Source organism: Xiphophorus maculatus, chromosome 1, assembly GCF_002775205.1.
Source record: "Xiphophorus maculatus strain JP 163 A chromosome 1, X_maculatus-5.0-male, whole genome shotgun sequence".
Taxonomy (NCBI): Eukaryota; Metazoa; Chordata; class Actinopteri; order Cyprinodontiformes; family Poeciliidae; genus Xiphophorus; species Xiphophorus maculatus.
In genome coordinates this window covers 11,103,018-11,122,661 of record NC_036443.1, presented here as the reverse complement: position 1 = coordinate 11,122,661, position 19,644 = coordinate 11,103,018, and the positions used below count along the sequence as shown (strand labels likewise).

Sequence of the window (19,644 nt, the reverse complement as noted above, 5' to 3'; positions counted from 1 at the left end):
ATTTCCAAGCTGAGATGTAAAATCATTCAGCCAACAATTAATAGAAAACTGCCTGACCCAGATATTGTTTTTCTGATTATGATGTTCCCAATACTCTCTTTGACCTTTAGCATTCATGGTCACTAAAACCTGTTAGAAATGGTCATAAAAAACAGTAAAACTCAATTTAACTGGACAAATATATCATTAGTAGGCAAGGTTTTTAAGCATGAGACCTGAAAAGATTTTAACCTACCAAAAATTGCATGCAGACAGCTCTTTGTGATTGAAATACTGTACAGACTAACGTTGCATGACAAAAGTGGCTTGATTCATTAAGGAGATTTTACTTCAGAGACAGATTTTTTTTAGAGAAAATACTTTTTTCCTCTTTTCCAAACCTGAATTCTAAAATTGCATCAAACATATTCCACATTTCTTTTGTCTGTATATGGTTTACAATCTCATCACACTATGCTGCGTGGTGCTCTGACAAAAGCCTCTTCAAATTGCACTTAAATCAAATTACTTAGACAAGTACTGATTACCAGCCCTCATTTTAACCTAATAACACTTGTAGGCCTGACCTTTCAGGCTATTCTTAGGCATTTGGAGACAGTATGTCTTTTTTTTTATTATTATTATTGGTTGTGTCATCATTAACTATCATAAACACTGAATGTTATGTTTATTTTCCTGACACTCTTCACAGTGGCTCTAAAGGGAAATTAGAACCGGCACCAAATGTAGGAGGAAGTATGTCTGTAGGCAAGAGCTAGTTTGGGCGACCAATCCAAACAAGTATCCTTTATAAATTATACTTGTTTGTATCATTTGTGAAATGATACGAATGATATCAAAGTTAGGTCCACATCAACTCTAAAGTTTTTAGGCTATGTCCAAATGAAAATATGTTCTCTGAAACAATCTTTGTCCTTTATCACAAATTCCTTACAACCAACGCATCATTTCTATAAATATTTGCATCTTAACGGCTTGTGCGTGGCACTGCAACTCAGGTACAGAAATACATATAAAACAGAGCATCACACGTGTGGAGAACAGACCTACTGTGAATTGAATGTTGAATGTTAGGTTATGGCAATGGTGAACCTATGATGGCATTGTTTTCAAGCAGTCAGTGTTGCTAGTACTAGGCTTGTAGTGTTAGCTCTAGATGGAAAGTGGGAACTAAATGTGTTGCACAGTTCTACTAATTTTCTTAGGCTACTACCCAGATGAGAACCAGCTAGACCACCCAAGTGGGTTCTAAACCCACTGTGAGCCCAGGCCAGCTCACTACTCAAAACCTGACCTGAGCTAAATCCTACTCACATAATAGTTGTCTCACGAGACTTAAAAAAGAATACATATATATATATATATATATATATATATATATATATATATATATATATATATATATATAGTATATATACCATTGATATTGTAAGCTTACTTTAGGAACATAGAAAATACTATTTTTCAAAAATATCCTGTCATCAAAAAAAAGAAAGCAATAAAAATAAATGCTGTGGGTGTGGTTTTAACATGTAGGGTCGAAAAATGTTGTCATGCAAACATATTTAGCTCCAAGCTACCAGTGTGAAGTGAGCCAGGAGTGAATGGGTTAATCAAACTGGAAGTGCGCTGCCGCCGAAAGCCCCCTCCTTCCTGCTTCTCAATCTGCCCGGGCCCATCCTTCTCAGACGAAAGTTCCTTATTCGCAAACGGCCTCAAACAATCAAACTCGTTCAAATTAAACGAGAGCAGCATAGCGGCTTATAGCTTTGTGAAAGAAACAACGAAGGAAAGAAAGAAACACAAGGAAGACTGGCAAATGATACAGAGGTGAGTACGTTCACAGTGTACTCATTCGAAGTAGCAACCCGAGTATCAGTTTGTGTCGCGCAAATGTTGGAAAAAAATAAAGGTAATGGTCGCATTTTTGATGCATTAAAAACCCGTTTAAAGTATAATTGCAACCCTATGTTATTGAGGTCGAAATGACTTCCTGGAGCGGCACTGTTGGTCAACTAGTGTTGGTTTAGTAACAATCAAAGAAACATCCCCTTGACACTTTTTGGATAATAAAACAGTGTGTACAACATGTTGAAGACATCAAGCCTTGCTTCTGAATGCAATTCTCTTAGTTATCTGACACAGTCTTGACACATGATACCAGACATTCCTCTTGTTCTCGAGTGTTTTTTCCCCCCCAGCCTGTCAATATCTTGGTAAAGTGTAACAGTCCCAGCTCTGTCCGATAAACTGTCCCATCCTCTCATAAATTCCTTTGTACCTCTGGATTGCACAACATGTCTGTGTTGGTATTTTTTTCCTCATAAAAAAAGCAGAAAGGTTCATTTGTCCAGCTGTTCGTTATGAGTTTTATCCTGGGACATGCCTTGCATTCTTAGGCTGGGGATATCCCCTCAGTTTAACGCTTGGTTAAACCAACACCCCGCTCGGTTTCAGCAGACCCAGGCCTGTTTGTACAGTAGACAACACTTAATATAAAGTCCAACTTTCTTTGTTTATCAAAAGATGGCCCACTGGCAAGAATACATGATAATTCTTAAGATACACACTGATTAATTTCACATTGTTGCAAGTAGAGGTAAATGTTGTGGCAAAAAATGAAAACAAATCTAGGTGGAACCTTTTCAACTATTTATCATGTTGCGTTTGATTTAATTATGTGAGAAACACACATAATTATGTAGCTCCTAACTGTGAAGTGGAAAGAAAAAAATTGCATAGTGTATGTTAAATGATTACCAAAATCCGTGGCGGCCATTAACATAAATGGCCTCATACAGATAGAGTTTAAATTATGGAGAAGAGTAAAGCAAGTTTAGGTTCTGAAAGAAAATCTAGTAGTTTGAACGCTTCTCAGTTCATCATCTAAAATGGATGTGGCAGACCTGTGAAGCTACCAAGACATAGCGAGGAAACATTAATCAGAGAAGCAGCCAGAACACCCACAAGAACTCTGGAATAGATTCAGATGTTTGAATCTATTTATAACACAACGTTAGTCAATTAAAGTTTGCCTCATTCCATGTAGGTCACACAACAAATATGTAGAAGTTGGTGTTCGTGTCAGATGACGGAGACAGAAATAAAAGTTGGCCCACGTACAAAATGTTATTTGCAATGTAATACAGAAAAATCACCATCAATACAGAGTTCCACAACGTCAAAGCTGATGGCAAATCGGAAGGAAGAGCATGGGCTAAAAATCGAAGTGTCAACATGTGATCGGAGCACATTAAGGTTTCTGGTTGTAATGCAAGTGCGTGTACAGAAAAGTTAGAATTAGTTTGCATTAGGGATGTGCCAATCATTTCTCTTTTTTTTTTTTTTCTTTGCCTCCAAGTCCTTTGATTTTGCGTATCAGCCGATACCAAGTCCCGATCCGATATGTCATGTGTAACTTGCATAGTTGTTCATGTGTGATCCAGGCAGGAATATCAACGCTGGCAAGGTCAAAGTGATTAAAACAATACTCAAAACATTTAGAGCTACAAATTCATTAAATAATTTAATAAATTGAATTTAGTAATGTAAATACTCTTCCTGAACATAGACTATATATATATAATATCAAAATCAATGAAAAGAGGTTGATCAGAGGCACACACAGTGGAGGAGATGAATCAGTGACTGAGGCCGTGTGAATGAAATGCAGGGATTTATTTTGTTGTGACAGGTCAGGTTTAAAAAAAACAAACATTTGGTAACATTAAAAAATATACTTGCATAATATTTACTGTAATCCAGATCCGGATCACCGGCAGATTTGCACATGCTTGATTCCTATGCAATGTTTGAATTGAGCAGGTCTCCTCTCTGCTCTACTGCAGGCTGCTCCATGACGATTCTGCTGTTAGTCAGACTGACCGCCTACAACTGCTTCTGAAGTGGGAGAGACTCATGGCAGCTCTCACTGCAACTGCAGTACGATCGGTGCCTTCCCGTTTTGTCCAATAAACCAAAGAAAGTTGCTAGATTTGTCAAAGTTGCTAGAGTGGTCTGAAAAGTCTTTAAATACATCGACAACTCCACTAAATTGGCAAAAATGCTTCCATTTCAAGCTGATTACATGTTTTGCTAGCTTTACGGCCTTCACTGCTGCAAAGTGTTACTCATGTGTTGTTTCAAAACATTAAAGTACCATCACATAACTGTTATCGTTCTGTTTTCATTCCTATTTAGTTTAAGAATAAATATACATATGGTCATGATGTGACACCCGATTCCGATCGAGCCTTAAACTACCTGGTTGGGTCTGATTTCCAATCATGCTATCAAATCAAGACATCCTTGGTTTGATACTTTTGTAAGAATCTGTAATCTTTGTTTCTTTTCAGAAAAGAAAAGAAAGAAGACTTGATAAAAATCACTAACACAGTAGAGAATGTAATGCAATAAATATTTCTTTACAGACATTAGACTTTGAAGTGTCCCAACTCAGAAACTGTTTTTCAATTTTAAAGGTTACGAAACAATGACATTCTGATTAATTGCACTCCTTTTAGATCAAAGGTCATTTATGAACTTAGGAGAAAAGTCTGGCACATAGCAGAGAACAACAATAAACGGAATGTCCGTTAAAGATAATTCAATTATATCTAAGCTTCAAAACATTATCAGCACATTCATATTGCCCAACCCCCCAATTCCAGGTAAATTACGTCTTCTCGCCAAGTTCACGTCACAAGGTTATTTATTAAAATAGAAATGATTAGCTATGTGATCATTACCATGTTCATTGTATGTAGACAAGTACACACATCTGACATGCTTACTGCATTTCAGAGAACCATTCTACTTGGTATAAATGCTAATAAATACTTCAAGTAATGTAACCTCATAAATTCACAATATTCACATAAGAGTGCAGAATTTTGATTTAGTGGCTGATAAGAACTCAGTAAACCTGTGGAGAACACGACTAAGTAATATTTCTTGAGGCATTAGATTTACAGCGGCCACTACCCTTTTTATTAGCATTGGTAGCGCTAACTGTGGCACAGGTGACTTTGAAAGGTGAGGCTGCTGTAAATATTTTACCACGCAGGTCGCCTGTGACTCGGAAAGGCTTGGATTTATTTTACTACAGTGAATTTTATGTTCGTTCAGTTCTCTGAAAAGCTGGACTATGAAACCTTAAGCAGTAGAGGCGTCTGAGGTGAGACTATAGAGAGCAGTCTAACTTCAGTCGCCACCTAAGAGACACGAGAATTAGGCGTTCTCATCACTGTAAGCCTTTCTGTAATCTTAAAGGGAAAAATAAGTATTTTTATATGCATTTATATTCCTTTTTCTTTTTTTTTTTTTTATTAAACTTCCCAGTCTGTTCTCTTGCTAATATGCCTTTCTCTCCACAGTGTTTGACTTCACTGGACCTGATCTGACTGAAGTACTGACATTTAAACAAAATGCGATCCACTGTGGACGGCCCCCCTGGAATAGTAGTGACGACCGTCAGCAGCAGCAGCAACACCAATAACAACAACAACACTAACCAGATGAGCAACCGAGAAAACAATGGAAATTCAGGCTCACAGTATGCTCTGTGTGCTTTGGGAGTCGGCCTCGTCGCCCTCGGAGTAGTGATGATTGTGTGGAGCTTGGTGCCCGCAAACACAGGTTTTAATAACAGCAGCAGCGGTTCAGGGGGCGATGATGGAATCGATGGCAAGAGAAATAAAGCGTCCTCTGTGGCCTTTGTGCTGGCTGGCTCCGGGGTGGCTATGCTGCTGCTGTCTCTGTGTCTGGGATTGAGGAACAAACAGCGGGAGCAGCTGAGACGCCAGGAGATCCAAAACCAGAGAGACGCTGCGAGGGAGCAGGAGGAGAGAGAAACGTGAGTTTACTCTGCTTGCGACTTGACCTCATTTTATTGGTGATTGTGTGTTGACAATCGCCAAATGTTAGACTGAAGTCTGTTTAGAGCACAGAAAGTCTTCTTTTTATGAGAGTTTTTCTTTATTTTCTCCTACGTTTTTACTTAATAGCTGACTTGCTAAAGCTTATGGAGAGATGTTGTGGGCATTATAAAATGATAAAGAATGAAAATGGTTGAGGAAATGTAGGTTAATAGTAATTAGTATCATTTTCACAGTTTTTAGTATCACAATTAAATATTTTATTGATATTGTACAGCCTCAGATGAGTGATTCATGAGAGTGAAAACAAACATCTTGTATAATTTCAGAGTTGTATTGCTTTATCAAAGATTTTATTTATATTCTGTTGTAAATTCTGTTGAAAAGTAAAACTCATTATGTAGTCATATTCATGACAAACAGAATTTATTTATTTATATGATTATTATGACGTTTTGGTACAGACATGTTGTTCTTTGGCTCGGGTAAGGCTGCTGACTCCTTACCCAATGAAAAGTGACTGTTTGCAGATAGTCGTGACACCCTCCACAAGGAGAGTTAGTCATGAAATATTAATGTTAAAGATGCCAGCTTTTCAGAACTCTGTAAGCAAACATATTAATTAAAAGTTTAGATGGAAGGAAAAAGAAAAGGGTGGTTGAAAAAAAAAGGGATAATCACAGGATTGTGACGCTAAGCCCACTGCTGTACCAGAGATGACATTAGAAGTGTCTTACCTGAGTTGATAAAGAAAAGGACTGGTCTGTTTGTTACAAGAAACGTGTGGTTTTAAGACTCCCAGCAAGTCATTACAGAAGTTAAAAATATTTTTGGTAATTTCTGTGTGTTTCTACTCCGCTGGATTTGGCCATGATATTTTTACTCAAGTGTTTTTATCCCATTAAAATTTCACGACAGCTTTCTGTCATTACTTGAAAAGATGCATTTGGAAATATTTACGTTTCTGATATCAGTGAAGTTTCAGGAAGCTAATCTACAGCTTTAATTTACGAGTCTGCTGAATCGTTCTTGGTTTAACTACATACATACAGAAATTGTGTTGGGAATTTGACAAATAGGTGATTTTTTTATTTTTTTTTCCCAGAGCTGTGTGTGGTTCACATGACCTTTAATTTATGTATTTACAACTCTGCAGGGCTGAGGAGCGGGCCCAGCGCTACGCAGTACCAAGCTACGAGGAGGTGGTAGGCAGCGGGCAGTACCCTGTCCGTCAGAGCAACCTTCGTCCAAGCGTCTCCCAGCTGCCGTCCTACGATGACCTCGTCCAGGTCGACGGCATCCAGTATGAAAACGAGGTCGCCGACGTCAACTCCACCATTCCTCAACCTGCCCCGGCTTGTAGCTCTCCCAGCGCTACTATTTCTACATCAAGCCATAGACCTGGGAAAAACAACCGCAATTTCCTCCCCATCAAAATCCGAAGGATTAAGTCAGAAAAGCTTCCCATGAAAAACACGGGGAGCTCTCAGCCAGCAGCCGGAATCAGTATTGAACCTCTTACCCCTCCGCCACAATATGAAGATAAGGTGCCTCCACTTTAAGGTCAGTCTGCTGTTTAAAGCTATTGACTGAAGTTCCTAGTATCCTCCATGGCCAACCTTTGTGGATATGGATGTGCTTTGTTCAGCCAAGAACTGAAGGAGGATTCTTTCTTTGAGCTGAAGAATGTTATATTTTCACATTTGTCATCATGGCTCCTGACTGTAAAGTGCTGTTTTTTTATGGACCTTACTGGATCACTCCGTTAAGTGACAAAGTTTTGCCAAACTGTGGCATATCGGTTTTCAGCTTTAGAAACCACCTTGACTTTGTACTGATTTTACAGGTGAATCGATGGTAGTACAGTGGAGCTCATGAGATGTTAGAGAGAGGATGCTTTTAGGATTTTTCTATAAAAAAAATGGATCCATGCACTCATTTTGTGAGGTTATTTATGCCACGTTTAAAGACCCTTTTATTGCTCAGTACTAAACCAAACATGGACCGTAACATTGGTAAAACCGTGCTACCATGTTACCTGGAAGCCTTTGAAGATGTCAACAAAAGTTGTAAGTCATACCTTGAGAGTTTTCTCTAATGGGGGAAAAACACATTCTGATGACCAAAAGCATTTGATTCTTAATAAGAGTCCAGATTTGAGGTTCTCTGAAACTCTGGCTGAGATTGTACCAGCTTATAACTTGGTCTTTCCCTTGATAGAAATTAATTTGCTCACTTTAGAACTACCACTCTTTAAATAGTCCATACTGGGTCTTAGCACCTTGGTAAAAGATGTGTAAAAACTATAAATTATTATTATTTGTTACTGTGGTAATATAATCTCAAAATAAATTCAAATTACTCTAGTTCTCTAACAGTGATCCTTAGGAATTTCTTTTAACTTTATTACCATTCTCCTCACTTTGCTTGGTGGCAAGACAAACTTGGGTTTATGACAAGACTGACATGTCACAATTCCAATTGTGTACACAGTTTTTATAATTGCTTGGACTGTAATCATAAGCAAGTTTAGGGGATGTAGCAGTTTCTTAGTTTATGCAGATCAACGTACATCTGCTTTACTTGAAAGGCAAGTTTTTTGGTCTTCCCTACGTTGAAGAATGGATAAGAAAACTAGACCTTTGTGTCAAACATTATCAATTCATCAATCCTAGACAATGAACAACTGAGACAAGTAATGTTGGGTATTAAAAGTGCTTCAGCTGCATTTATTTGATAGAAATATTTAGGGATTTGAATACAGATTGAACCAGTATACTAAAAATAATGACTGGATTTTTTTTTCCACTCTGATAAAACAATTGTGATCAAAGCAAGTCTTTGTATACATTTCTACCAGGGGTGCCAGACTCTCTGGACTCATATGTTTACATGTGTAATAAATAGATAAGGCAGAAACAAAATAGATGTTAGATACTTTGGTGCAATTCAAGTTTCATACACAAGTAAAGTGAGTCTTTTATAAAAGCAGAAGTTGCGAGGGACCATTGATGTTTGACACCTATTTGTACTCCCAGCTTGTGTAGTAACTTTGGTCATGGTGGTAAAGTTGTGTTTGGTAACCAGTTAAAAGACGTCACTTTAAAGGAGGAAATTAGTTCTCCGGGAAGCTTAGATTTTTACAAATATGCTAAGATCAGACTTTGAACGCATCAATGAACACCCTCCAGCTGTACTCACCAAAAGCATCTTTACTCCAAGAATTAACTTGTAAGCCTTTTCTAAAGAAATTGCGTGACTCCGTTGTTGTTTCAGAACAGTGCTGCTTCTGCTCTTGCACACAGCGTGATACTGAGAGATGTATAGGCGGGAAGATGTTTGCAGGAACTTAGCGAATAGTTGAAAGCCTGCGCTCAGTAGCCATGGCGAGATGTGAAAGCATGCAGTATAGTCTCTCCTTCTCAGGGCTTGTTTTTTTTCTTACTCCGACTGGTAAACACAAAGACTCTGAGTGTGCAGCTGCAACACAATAACAGCAGCTGCTCTCTGGCTTGCTGATCATCATTCCTTCAACCACAACTTGACCTGCAGGACTGTTTTCATTCTTAAAGTATGCAGGGATAGAGATGAAAATAAAAATAGATGGCTCTAGGCTTTTTCTTTTTCAAGGATATAACTTGTGTTACAGCAGTATGCCGACCTGCCAGTACGCTCTCTTTCTCCTCCTTCATTTTTCTTTTTAATTTTAGAAATAAGCAGTGGATGCCAAAGTGACTCATGAGTTAAGTCAATGTTACTCATTTTGTGAAATTGCACACTTTTGCTTTTTCTCTTTTTGTTTTGAAGAAGAAAAAGCCCTCTACACTAGTGTTTCACAGTTGTTGTTTTGAAGGCTGAAACTGTCCTCAATAACTGGACCTCAGCAATGTACTTATTTTTTTTTTTGAAAACAATCAGTTTAGATCAATTTTATACACAAGTTGTCAAATTGTTTTACATTAATTGTAAGTATTTGGTTGTAGGAGTCACTTTCTCTTTTGTACAATAATGAGTGTGTTGTCATTTAATGTTCTCTTTTTATGACTACAGTTTATATATTTTATAAGTGCAGTGAAAAAACAATCTTGTCTGTGTTTATACAAATGTATTTTTCCCCAGAAGTTTGAATAGTCATTTATCTCATGAATATTTATGATAAATAAAGAGGAAGCATTTGTTTATTAATATCTAGGATTCTCCCAGTGTATTTTATTGATGTTTTTCACAAAATTATGCAATAATCTAATTTTATAAACTGTGGAAAAGTCAAATATAGCCACAAACGTGATCTGGTTAGGTAGTCAATTCTTGTACATTTAGAATACTACTATTTTTTAATATTACATTTCACTAGGTGCATCTTTTACCTTTGCTAGCTGTTCTTATCAGCAGCATCTTTAGTTGGTGCTCATTACCTGCAGAGGAAATAAAAGAGAACACAAAAAATTCCCTGATTTTTAATAATTGATTATTTTTTTTTAATCAAAAGGTAATTGCAGAAATAAACAGCTACTCACTTGTTTAATCCATCAAACATACAACCTGACTTGTGTAAAGACCGTGGGCTTCTGCAAAACATTGCAACCCTCACCAGAACCGAAGCTCACGATGCCGTGGACGTCCCAGGAGCCATCTGGGTTTGGGCAATTCAGAAGGCCACCAGAGTCTCGCTGCAGGTTAGTTAGTTGTTAGCTGGCAGTTTAAAAAGCGAGGCTAAATGTTACGCCTTTCTCCTTACGTTAAGTGAAAATAGGAAGAAAAACACAAATTCCTAAATTTTGTGTATTTTTAGGAATACACGGATTGTTAAATTCTAATGCAACCTCACGTTACAGCCTGCGGTGATGCCATCTCCTCCAGCGCAGACCATTTTCTCAGTTGCCAGGACATTCCACCAGTCGGGCTGCGAGCAGACATCATGGCCGACTACAGGCAGGAAAGCCTGCTGAAGAATATCAGCTGCAGGACCGTTGGCTGTCTCAGGTGAGAAAAAGTACAAATTTTGACTTTGGTTAAACAGCGTTAGGCTTAAAGGATTTTTGTCTACGGTTAAAATAAATTTGATCTGGTTAAAATGACCATTATACATGTAATATTAAAGCAGTTTTTCTTTACAGTCTTATTCAGTGAGAAATTAGTGTGTCAGTATGCATAAGATGCTTCCGTAATCATATTGTTTTCATTGCCTTCCAAAAGTATTAATATGGCTTGAAATTTTAACATTTAAAAATAGTAGATTTTATTTATTTATTTATTTATTTTGAGTGCGTGAGGAATAGTTGTTCTTTCAGCTTAGCAGTAGATGTCTGAAAGTCCTCCCAAGTTAAAATGGTGGTCTTGACTGCTTTTCAGATTAATGCTGTCCTTTTCCTGCCTTTGAGTGGATCTCCATTGTATATGTGTTTCCAGATAATGGATATGTTTGTGACAATATTTTCACTTTAATCTTCTCCTTACCAACTGCGTGACTTCTGAAAGCACCAGATTTTATTCATAGGTAAGTGAATAAAGGTCGGTGAAAGAAAAAAAAAAAAGCAAAATAAGCTTTTTACATTTTCGTTTGTGAAGAAATTCTGTCATACTCTTAAATGCTACTTTTGTTGGTCTCTCCCATAAAGGTTTGTTGTTGTATTATGTGGCAACTGTGTAAGCTCAAGTAATATTGACAGTTTTGGAAGGAAGTTTTGGACTTCAGCTCCATAAATGTACTATTCTACAAAATGAACACGCCCACTAGGTGACTGCTCATAGCACTCATGCATAATTCAGGACCCAACCTTTTGTCCAACCTTTGGTTTAGCTAATAGTTAAGCTTTGTCTTATTTCTGTTTGAATCACCTACTTGAAAGACGCCCCCAGCCAGTGACAAGACAAGGGGTCCCATGTGGGAGGACGACGTCCCGGTCTGGAAGGCACGCAGGTGTGATTGTATCAGACAAAGCAAAAGGGGAAGACAGCTTTATCAGAGCAGTGTCATTCCTGCAAAAAAAGCAAATCAATACATTTATGTACAAGAGGTGAAAAGAAAGTAGCCTCATCAGTTTTTACAGTTTGGATCACCTATGAAATAGCATTCACTGTTAAGCGATACCTCACACTCTTCTACATTAAGAGAAGTGGTTTAAGAAATGTTGCGGTTAGCGGCTGAGCAGGATGTTGTAGTCTTCATGAGTAATGATCTTGGCTGCACTGCAAGCCACTGAGCCTTCCTCAGTGGCCTTCAGACTGTGCTTCCCCAGCTCCACTCTGTAGTCGTCGACTTCACTGTAAGAACGGCAACCAGCAAGGCTCAGGGATTCAGAAAGCGAAACAGATTGGTTTTTGTGTGTAAATATGTGCTAAACGGATGATCAGTATGACAAAATTCAGGGATCTTCCAGTTATTTATCTTTACAGTCTTCTGAGCTTCTCAAAAACACAAAAAAGTTTTTTTTTTTTTTTTTGTTGGAACAAGATAAAATTTTTAATCTAAAGTCATATGCATCAAAATATAATATGAATTTCAATGATATGGGTTTGTCCAATTAAATGTACCTTTTGACAAATAACTTTAAAGCAGGTTTTAACACTTAGCCATGTTTCTTAAAAAAAATTCTAATTGGTCTGACATAATATTCTAATCTTCAATGTGTTTTCATTAGCTGCAAGTTGAAAATCGTAATCAGAAATAAAGGTTTGAAAACATTCTGTCCATAGCATGCTGTGCTTCACATAGTGAATTAAATTACTGAAATCAATGTTCAATAAGCTAATTTACCTAAAATGCCTTGACATCTAGTCATTTTTTTAGGATTGAACATCCAGACAAAAGGCTTGTGTTTTTCTGCTGTTATTTACAAGATTTCACGATTAGATCTACAACAAATGTATCGAATGTCAACTTGGTTCAATGTTCAAGGTTATCATAGAGTACAAAATTACAAAATGTAACTGTGAAGGAATTTGTGCAAAAACCCAAAACATAAAAGAAAGCAGAAAGGCAACAGAAAAATCTATCATGTACTCAATTAAACTATGGTGGACACATTAAAAAGCATCACAAATAAATGAATAAAAATATGTTACTGGTTACTGGTTTTCAGGCTGACGCTGCAAATTATAAACTTTTTGTCTATGTGTTTGGTGCACAGTTAGGATAAAGAAATATAAGACATTGATTGAAGTGTCTTAAAGCTTTCTCTCTCTACGTTATGTCACATTACGTTGTATTGGTCCTGACTGGAACTCACTTGATGCAGTGTGCAGCAGTCAGGACCTACTCTTGGGAGATGAGGGTGCCTCCACAGACATGACTCTAGCGCCCTCTGCTGTTCGACTGCAGCGATACCTCAGAAACACCGGGAATAATATGAACAGATGCATTAAATCGCATAAAAAGCACATAAATGAATCAGAATTTCAAGTTCTTCTTGACTAGCTAAAATGGTAATGCGAGACTGTGCTGCTGCCGGGAATCAGAAAACATTTAAAGCAGGTCTAATACCTGCCAGGGCCAGCTGTGGGGTCTGACGTCCTCTCCTGCAACTACCATACGCTGAATCTGAAACATGATGCTATTTCCTACTTATAAAATCGGATATACTTAGTGATATTTTTGAAACAGTATAACATTTTCGCAACAAAAAGCAAATGCCATCAGTTTTAATGTACTTATCTAGTAAATATTTTAGGAGTCTTCCCAAACAATCTGACCTATGGATTTAATTGACAAATACAAGGCAGTCAAGGCAAGAACATCAAGCAACGTATTGAAACAGATTTACTCTCTTACCACCAGCCACGACAACAGCAAGAACCAACAGCCTTTTCATAACTTATGACGCATGTATAGTGTTAAATTTAAAAAATAGTGATATATTTGCTACGTCATAGACCGACCGCAGCTGACTGGTTCTGTTGCTGTTGTGAGAAATGTGCAGAATGTCAAACAGATGTTGAAGACTAAGAACATGGCAGATGGTTGGTGATAAAATTTTCCCATCACTTGTGAAGGTGAGGTTTGTTTCGACTATTGAATAACATATACAGTATATATATATATTAGTTTCCGGACCTGTTGCTAAATTAAAGCTGTAGTGCACTTTCATGCTGGATTGAGCCATTTGCCGTAGATTCAATTTAAACTTAATCTATTGCTTTTTATATTAACGAAAAATTGGCAATCTTTTTAAAAAGATGATGCAATTAAGATCCCACAATGAGGAAATGCACAATATTTTACTTCATAATGTATTTCATATTTTATCAAGTTAAAAATGCATTCAGCAACTTGTGTCTGAAACTGCTCCTGTATCAGCTGCCATTGACTGTGAAAGAGATTATAGTGAAAGGTTACACTGTTCAGACGTGTCATATGTTGAACCAATCCTTTTTGCCAATTTACAAGCCATTTCAGGAGCTTGCAGAGTTGATCCAGTCCAGGTAGGAGCTAATTTGAGTAAAGACTGTGGACTTCTTGTTGTAGTTGCAAGTGAGCAACCATCCGGTGATATAACAGGTTTCATTAGAGGTGAGGGTGAAGCCAGCAGAAGGCAATGTCATTACTCCAGATGACACTGGTTTTTAGCGCCGTTTAGCTAGTGATTTCAGTATGTCCACATGCTTACTTACTGAAGAGTTAAAATGTCCCATTCCTCATGCATAACAATGTTAGCACTCCCCATGAATGCAGAGCCAGAATCTATCTGGTTCAGGGTATGCTTTCCCAGAGCCACTCTGCACTCCATGTGTTCGCTACAAGTTGGTTCGTCAGAAGCAACAGAAATCCAATTAAATCCCCTATATCTAAGCATTATTAGTAGTGGCACAGTTAGTTTGGGGACATGACCCACTCTAAGTTGTGTTTTTTTCTTACATGGTACAGTGCGCGGCAGTCAGGATCCACTGTTCAGAGATCACAGTACCTCCCCACAGGAATGTTGCCACTCACCGTCAATCTTGCAATGCAAAGAAACCTGAAACAAGTAAGGAAGTTTCATGGTTTGGTTGGTGTTACTTTAAATTTTAAAAAGAAATATTAATGATGTATCCTGCATGGAATTTTATGGTTTTTCCATAATTCAATTCATTTTAACTGCTGCTGTTTTTAGTTAAATGAATGTGTGTGTAAAGTTTTTTTTCTATACAAACTATACATCTTAATTGTTTTCAAAGTTTTCTGTTTTTAGTTAAAAAAAATATTATTTAATATTTGCCTTTCTGCTTTATAGGCACTATAAACTTGCCTCTGTTCTCTGATACACTCAGTCGCAAATATTTCTTTAATATTATTTCAAGTCATTCAGGGATATTTTGCTTAGCTAAGTGACATTTTGCACTTTCAATTTACCTGTCAGGGCCAGCTGTGGGGCCTGACATCCACTCCATTAACCATTTGATTCACCACCGGCTGGACAGTGGGACTCACGCACCCATAGACTGAAGGGATTCACACAAAGACAGAGACAGAAAGAAATAATTTAAATTGCACATGCAAACACACAGCCTTTAGTATGTGTGCAGAGAAAGGTTGAATAAGTTCTGTGCTGCTTACCGCCCAGCAAGCACCACAGACCTCATTCTGGCTGTATCTCGGCAGTTTGGAGTTGAAATGTCAGACTTATTTTTGCCCATTACGATCATATGTAACCTAGGAAACGTGTTCTCCGTTTTCCATTTGTGCACTTTGCAATTTGATGAAATTTCAATAGGTGGGTGTCAGAAAAAGCCTCCACATGGAGAGATGTAAACAAGTTAGTAATTTCTGAACGTGTCAGCAGGATCCATTCCAAATCTAGCACCCCTACGCATCTCATTCTTTAACCAAATAAACTTTTAAGTAATGAAAGACACAGTTGATGACATGCGACAGGATGAGTCCAGCATACCAATATTTCGCTTTTATTGTGATCCTTAATTTCCTTGCATATTTCTGTAAAACACGACCTCATAAAAATGTTGAGCCCTTACATTGTAGAACATTTCACAGTCCAACTATTTTTGTGCCTTTCATCCAAATTTAAATGCTTAATGTTTATATACAATAAGGACATTTCTGCAAAGTCGATAGAGATTAAAGCATTAAGTGACCTTACTGTTCAGTAAAATTTTAATTTAAATAAATGATGTATTTTTTAACATTTTAAACATGCAGCAAAAACACTTTTAAAATTTAAAACATCATCTTAACATCCACGTCTTTCTCTGCAGACCACAACTTGTGTCATCTGCATGGTTCTCATTCAGGGACAGTTGAGATGGACAGATACCTCCATTCTTATCTCAATGACTATGTTGTTTTTTCAACTAGGTTTTCTTCACCATGTTAAGGAGAAACTGACTCAACATGCCTGAGATCTTCAGAATTTACATAGTAGAAAAAGAGCTGCAAATCACCCTGAAAGACCAAGACAAACAAGCTGTAACAGTTATGATTTTGTTTGTCACTGTAATGTCAATAGTGATGTTAAGAGGCTAACATGAACTGCAATCTTATGCTCATGTTTAATAGGCACTGTAAAACATGTAGAAAAAAACTTTTTTTCTGTGTTTTCTCAGAACACAGAAAAAAACAGCAATTACTAGATTTCGTAATTATTATGGTGTAGAAATCATTAGAAAAAGGTGGAACTCAGCTGGCTAGCTAATGCTAAATGTTGCACTTCCCTAATCAACACCAGGGAAGTGCATCACATCACAAAAGTCCTTAAATGTCTCCAACTGTCTCCGTGTTTATGCAGATGATAGACTTTAAAATCTTATTTTTGTTCTACAAAGCATACTGTCAAGCTACAGAACTGTGCTAATGAGCTAATATTGGAGCCAGGTGTGCTGAAACAAAGAGACATCTAAAAGTTGCTGGAGTTTGATGACTGGAGTTTAAGACCACTGGCTTAAAGTGAGGAAATGAAGGAGGTTTTGCAGAATCTCAAGTGCTGTAACGTTTTTGTGTGCGACGCTGTTGATGCGCTCCCGGTGAGCAGAATGTTTAGTTATGAGCAATGAAATCAACATGACACAACACATAGAGTAGGTAAAAAGGCTTTATTTTGCTAGGCTAGAGTGATAGCCTTGGTCCCAAAATGGTGCTCTATCAGTTGGCCACCATTGTCTGTGAAAGAAATCATGAAGATATGTCAGGTTTTTATGACCTCAATAATTTGAACTCCACACCCAGCGATTTAGTAGCAGTTTCAGAAGCTTACAGTGTTGATCCAGTCCACGAAAGAGCTGACTTGAGTAAAGACGGTGGGCTTCTTGTAGTAGTTGCAGCCGAGCCCAGAGCCAAAGCTGACAATACCATGAACCTCCCAGGATCCATCAGAGCCCTGACAGTTCAGAGGACCGCCAGAGTCTCCCTAACAGTGCCACACACACACAAAAAAATCAGCTATCAAAATCCAGCAGAATAAAATATAATACGTAGCATACAGATCTGCAAGATGTGTTTCAATTTTTTGACAGGAATGGATAAATCACTTTGTATAATTGAGCAGATCTATGCCTTGAAAGTAAACGTCCCATTTACTTTCAAGATAAACAAAAGATGGCACATTTTGATAATGATAATTTATTTCAGACAGACATTTCACCAGCAAAACATTAAAATAAAGACTTTCGTATTTCCAAATATGTACAGAGCCATCCATAGATACCCAAAGGCAGTCTCGATCCTTATGCATGGAGGAAAAACCTATTGAAAATTGTTGTGTTTAGGACTCACATTGCATCCAGCAACAACTCCGTCTCCACCAGCGCAGACCATGGTTTGTGTCACCTGAGAGCCCCACCAGTCGGACTGACTGCAGGTGGCGTGGTCCACAACGGGCAGCAGAGCCTGCTGCAGGATGTCAGCGATGGGACCTCCGGCTGTGCACATGAGAGACATATGTTTATGTCAGCAAAAGGCTTTTGGAAAACCATCATATTACCATAGCCACTGGTGTATCATATTTTAAGTTTCTAAATAACACATAAATCCAGTGAGTGCATTATCTGCATGAAAAACCTAATCCAATCAAAATTACAAATTTTCCAATCAGTCAGTAAAGCTTCATTAGCAGATTCCACTCAATAAGTACCAAAGCAAGATACAAAATTTATTAAAATGGAGACAGAATATTTTGTTTTGAAAATGCATGTTTTTATATAACATATAAAAACACTAAAATTACAAAATGAAGAAATTAAGTCACATTTATAAATCGCAACATGCATCTCCTGCATGGTAGAATTTACATAGAAAGACCTCTGGTGGGCAGTATAGACACATCACATACAGCAGGATACAACTTTGTATTTCATGGGTGTTTCCGCCTGACCCATAACATGAAACAAAGATAACTCACTGTATAGACGACCCCACCCGGTCACAAAGCAGGGTGCATTATGGGGGAGGATGAAGCCGTCAGCAGGAAGACAAGCAGGATGGACGGTGTCAGAGAATTCAACGGGGGCCTCCAGCTTGACCAGGGCAACGTCATTACTGTAGAAGATGGAGGGATATCAAACTTTATCAGGACTCGTACTTCTGCATTCTTCACAAATATGGTTTAGACCGGGATAATTACCGGATGAAGAACGAGTTCCAGTTCTCGTGCACCACAATGGTGGCAGTGCCCAGGAACAGAGAGCCGTTCTCATCCTCCAGCAGGTTGTGCTTTCCCAAGGCCACTCTATACTCCCGGCCTGAGCTAGGAAAGGGAAAAATCAGAAGCAGTTGAGCTCTGAAGCTCACATATACGCATTTTTGGAAGCAACATTCTAAAACAAATATTTTTATATGAAACTCTTGAGTCCTTGTAATAGTGTTTGGTGACAGTCCCCTACCTGATGCAGTGAGCAGCAGTGAGGACCCACTGGTTAGCGATCAGAGTGCCTCCGCAAGTGTGTCTCCACTCACCGTTACTGTTGTACTGCAGGGAAATCTGGAAGGATATGTGAGAATACCAAGGATTATCTTTAAGATAAATTATTATGGTTGTTATCATTGTTTCAATTTCATTTACTGAGGAAACTCTAACTCCTGCTTTACTGTAAAGTAGTAGATGCAAAGTGTAGCCAGACTTCCTTTTCATTTGCTGAACTTTTTAAACATTTGAAATGGATTACATACAAAAAGGGAATTGTGCATCAACGTAACTTTTACTTTCATATTTTTTTCCCTCATCCTCCAAATATTTACTTGCACTATATCAATCATTTTAATTGTTTTTATTTTAAAAGTTGCTTTGCAGATTTCAAACACTTCGTATTCCTCCTACCTGCCATGGCCAGCTGTGAGGCCTGACGTCCTCTCCGTTAACCACTCTGCTCACCACGGGCTGGAAGGTGGGATTGCCGCACCCATAGGCTGAAATAAAGGAACCACGTTAAAAGTTCGTAATTTAACCAGCTATGATTAAACTTTCATGTTTTAGATAAACATGGTTCATCAAATGAACAGAAGGGAATAGAAAGATGATTTTTTTTTTTTGTCCGTTGTTCTTGGCAGCAAAATCTGACTTACCGCCGGCAACGAGCAACGCAAGGACCACAAACTTCATTGTGTCAGTATCTTCACAGCTCAAAGTTAGCTTCTGACATATTTATAACTCTCACCACCTTTCTTATGCAACCTGCTAAATCTGGTTCTAATTCCTGGAAAATTACCCCATGAGAAATGTTAACAGCGGGTGGAGCTATAGGTGGACACGCCAACTACAGGTGATTATGCGGACTAGCAGATGTGAAACACGACTGCAAGGTCAAAGTGTTCTGTAGCTGAACTTTCTTCTTTTGTTTGTTGAAC

The 19,644-nt window shown here is 38.0% G+C and overlaps 2 protein-coding genes and 1 long non-coding RNA gene across 5 annotated transcripts; 2 read left to right on the top strand and 1 right to left on the bottom strand.

Moving 5' to 3' along the window:
- The first annotated feature begins 1,645 nt into the window (after window positions 1–1,645).
- On the top strand, window positions 1,646–10,065 carry LOC102221493 (transmembrane protein 51-like). Of its 3 annotated transcripts, XM_023335058.1 has the most exons (4): window positions 1,646–1,830; window positions 3,849–3,942; window positions 5,376–5,854; window positions 7,033–10,065. In XM_023335058.1, the coding sequence occupies exons 3-4, from the start codon at window positions 5,427–5,429 to the stop codon at window positions 7,436–7,438; spliced, it is 834 nt and encodes a 277-aa protein (XP_023190826.1). In that variant the 5' UTR covers window positions 1,646–1,830; window positions 3,849–3,942; window positions 5,376–5,426; the 3' UTR covers window positions 7,439–10,065. The 3 variants fall into 3 exon arrangements, with proteins under 3 accessions (XP_023190826.1, XP_023190832.1, XP_005808994.1); XM_023335064.1 differs by lacking the exon at window positions 3,849–3,942; XM_005808937.2 differs by lacking the exons at window positions 1,646–1,830; window positions 3,849–3,942 and adding an exon at window positions 4,420–5,247.
- A 433-nt stretch (window positions 10,066–10,498) lies between these two features.
- On the top strand, window positions 10,499–14,903 carry LOC111608829. The gene is made up of 4 exons (XR_002752870.1): window positions 10,499–10,552; window positions 10,712–10,859; window positions 11,286–11,373; window positions 14,740–14,903. It is a non-coding gene; the product is annotated as an uncharacterized LOC111608829 (long non-coding RNA).
- Window positions 14,904–16,879: 1,976 nt separating this feature from the next.
- LOC102217700 (chymotrypsin-like elastase family member 2A) lies at window positions 16,880–19,473 on the bottom strand. Its single transcript, XM_005808923.3, has 8 exons — window positions 19,363–19,473; window positions 19,118–19,206; window positions 18,684–18,781; window positions 18,425–18,547; window positions 18,203–18,339; window positions 17,578–17,723; window positions 17,060–17,212; window positions 16,880–16,965 (listed from the first exon to the last, which is right to left on the bottom strand). The coding sequence occupies exons 1-8, from the start codon at window positions 19,397–19,399 to the stop codon at window positions 16,948–16,950; spliced, it is 801 nt and encodes a 266-aa protein (XP_005808980.2). The 5' UTR covers window positions 19,400–19,473; the 3' UTR covers window positions 16,880–16,947.
- Between the last annotated feature and the right edge of the window lie 171 nt (window positions 19,474–19,644).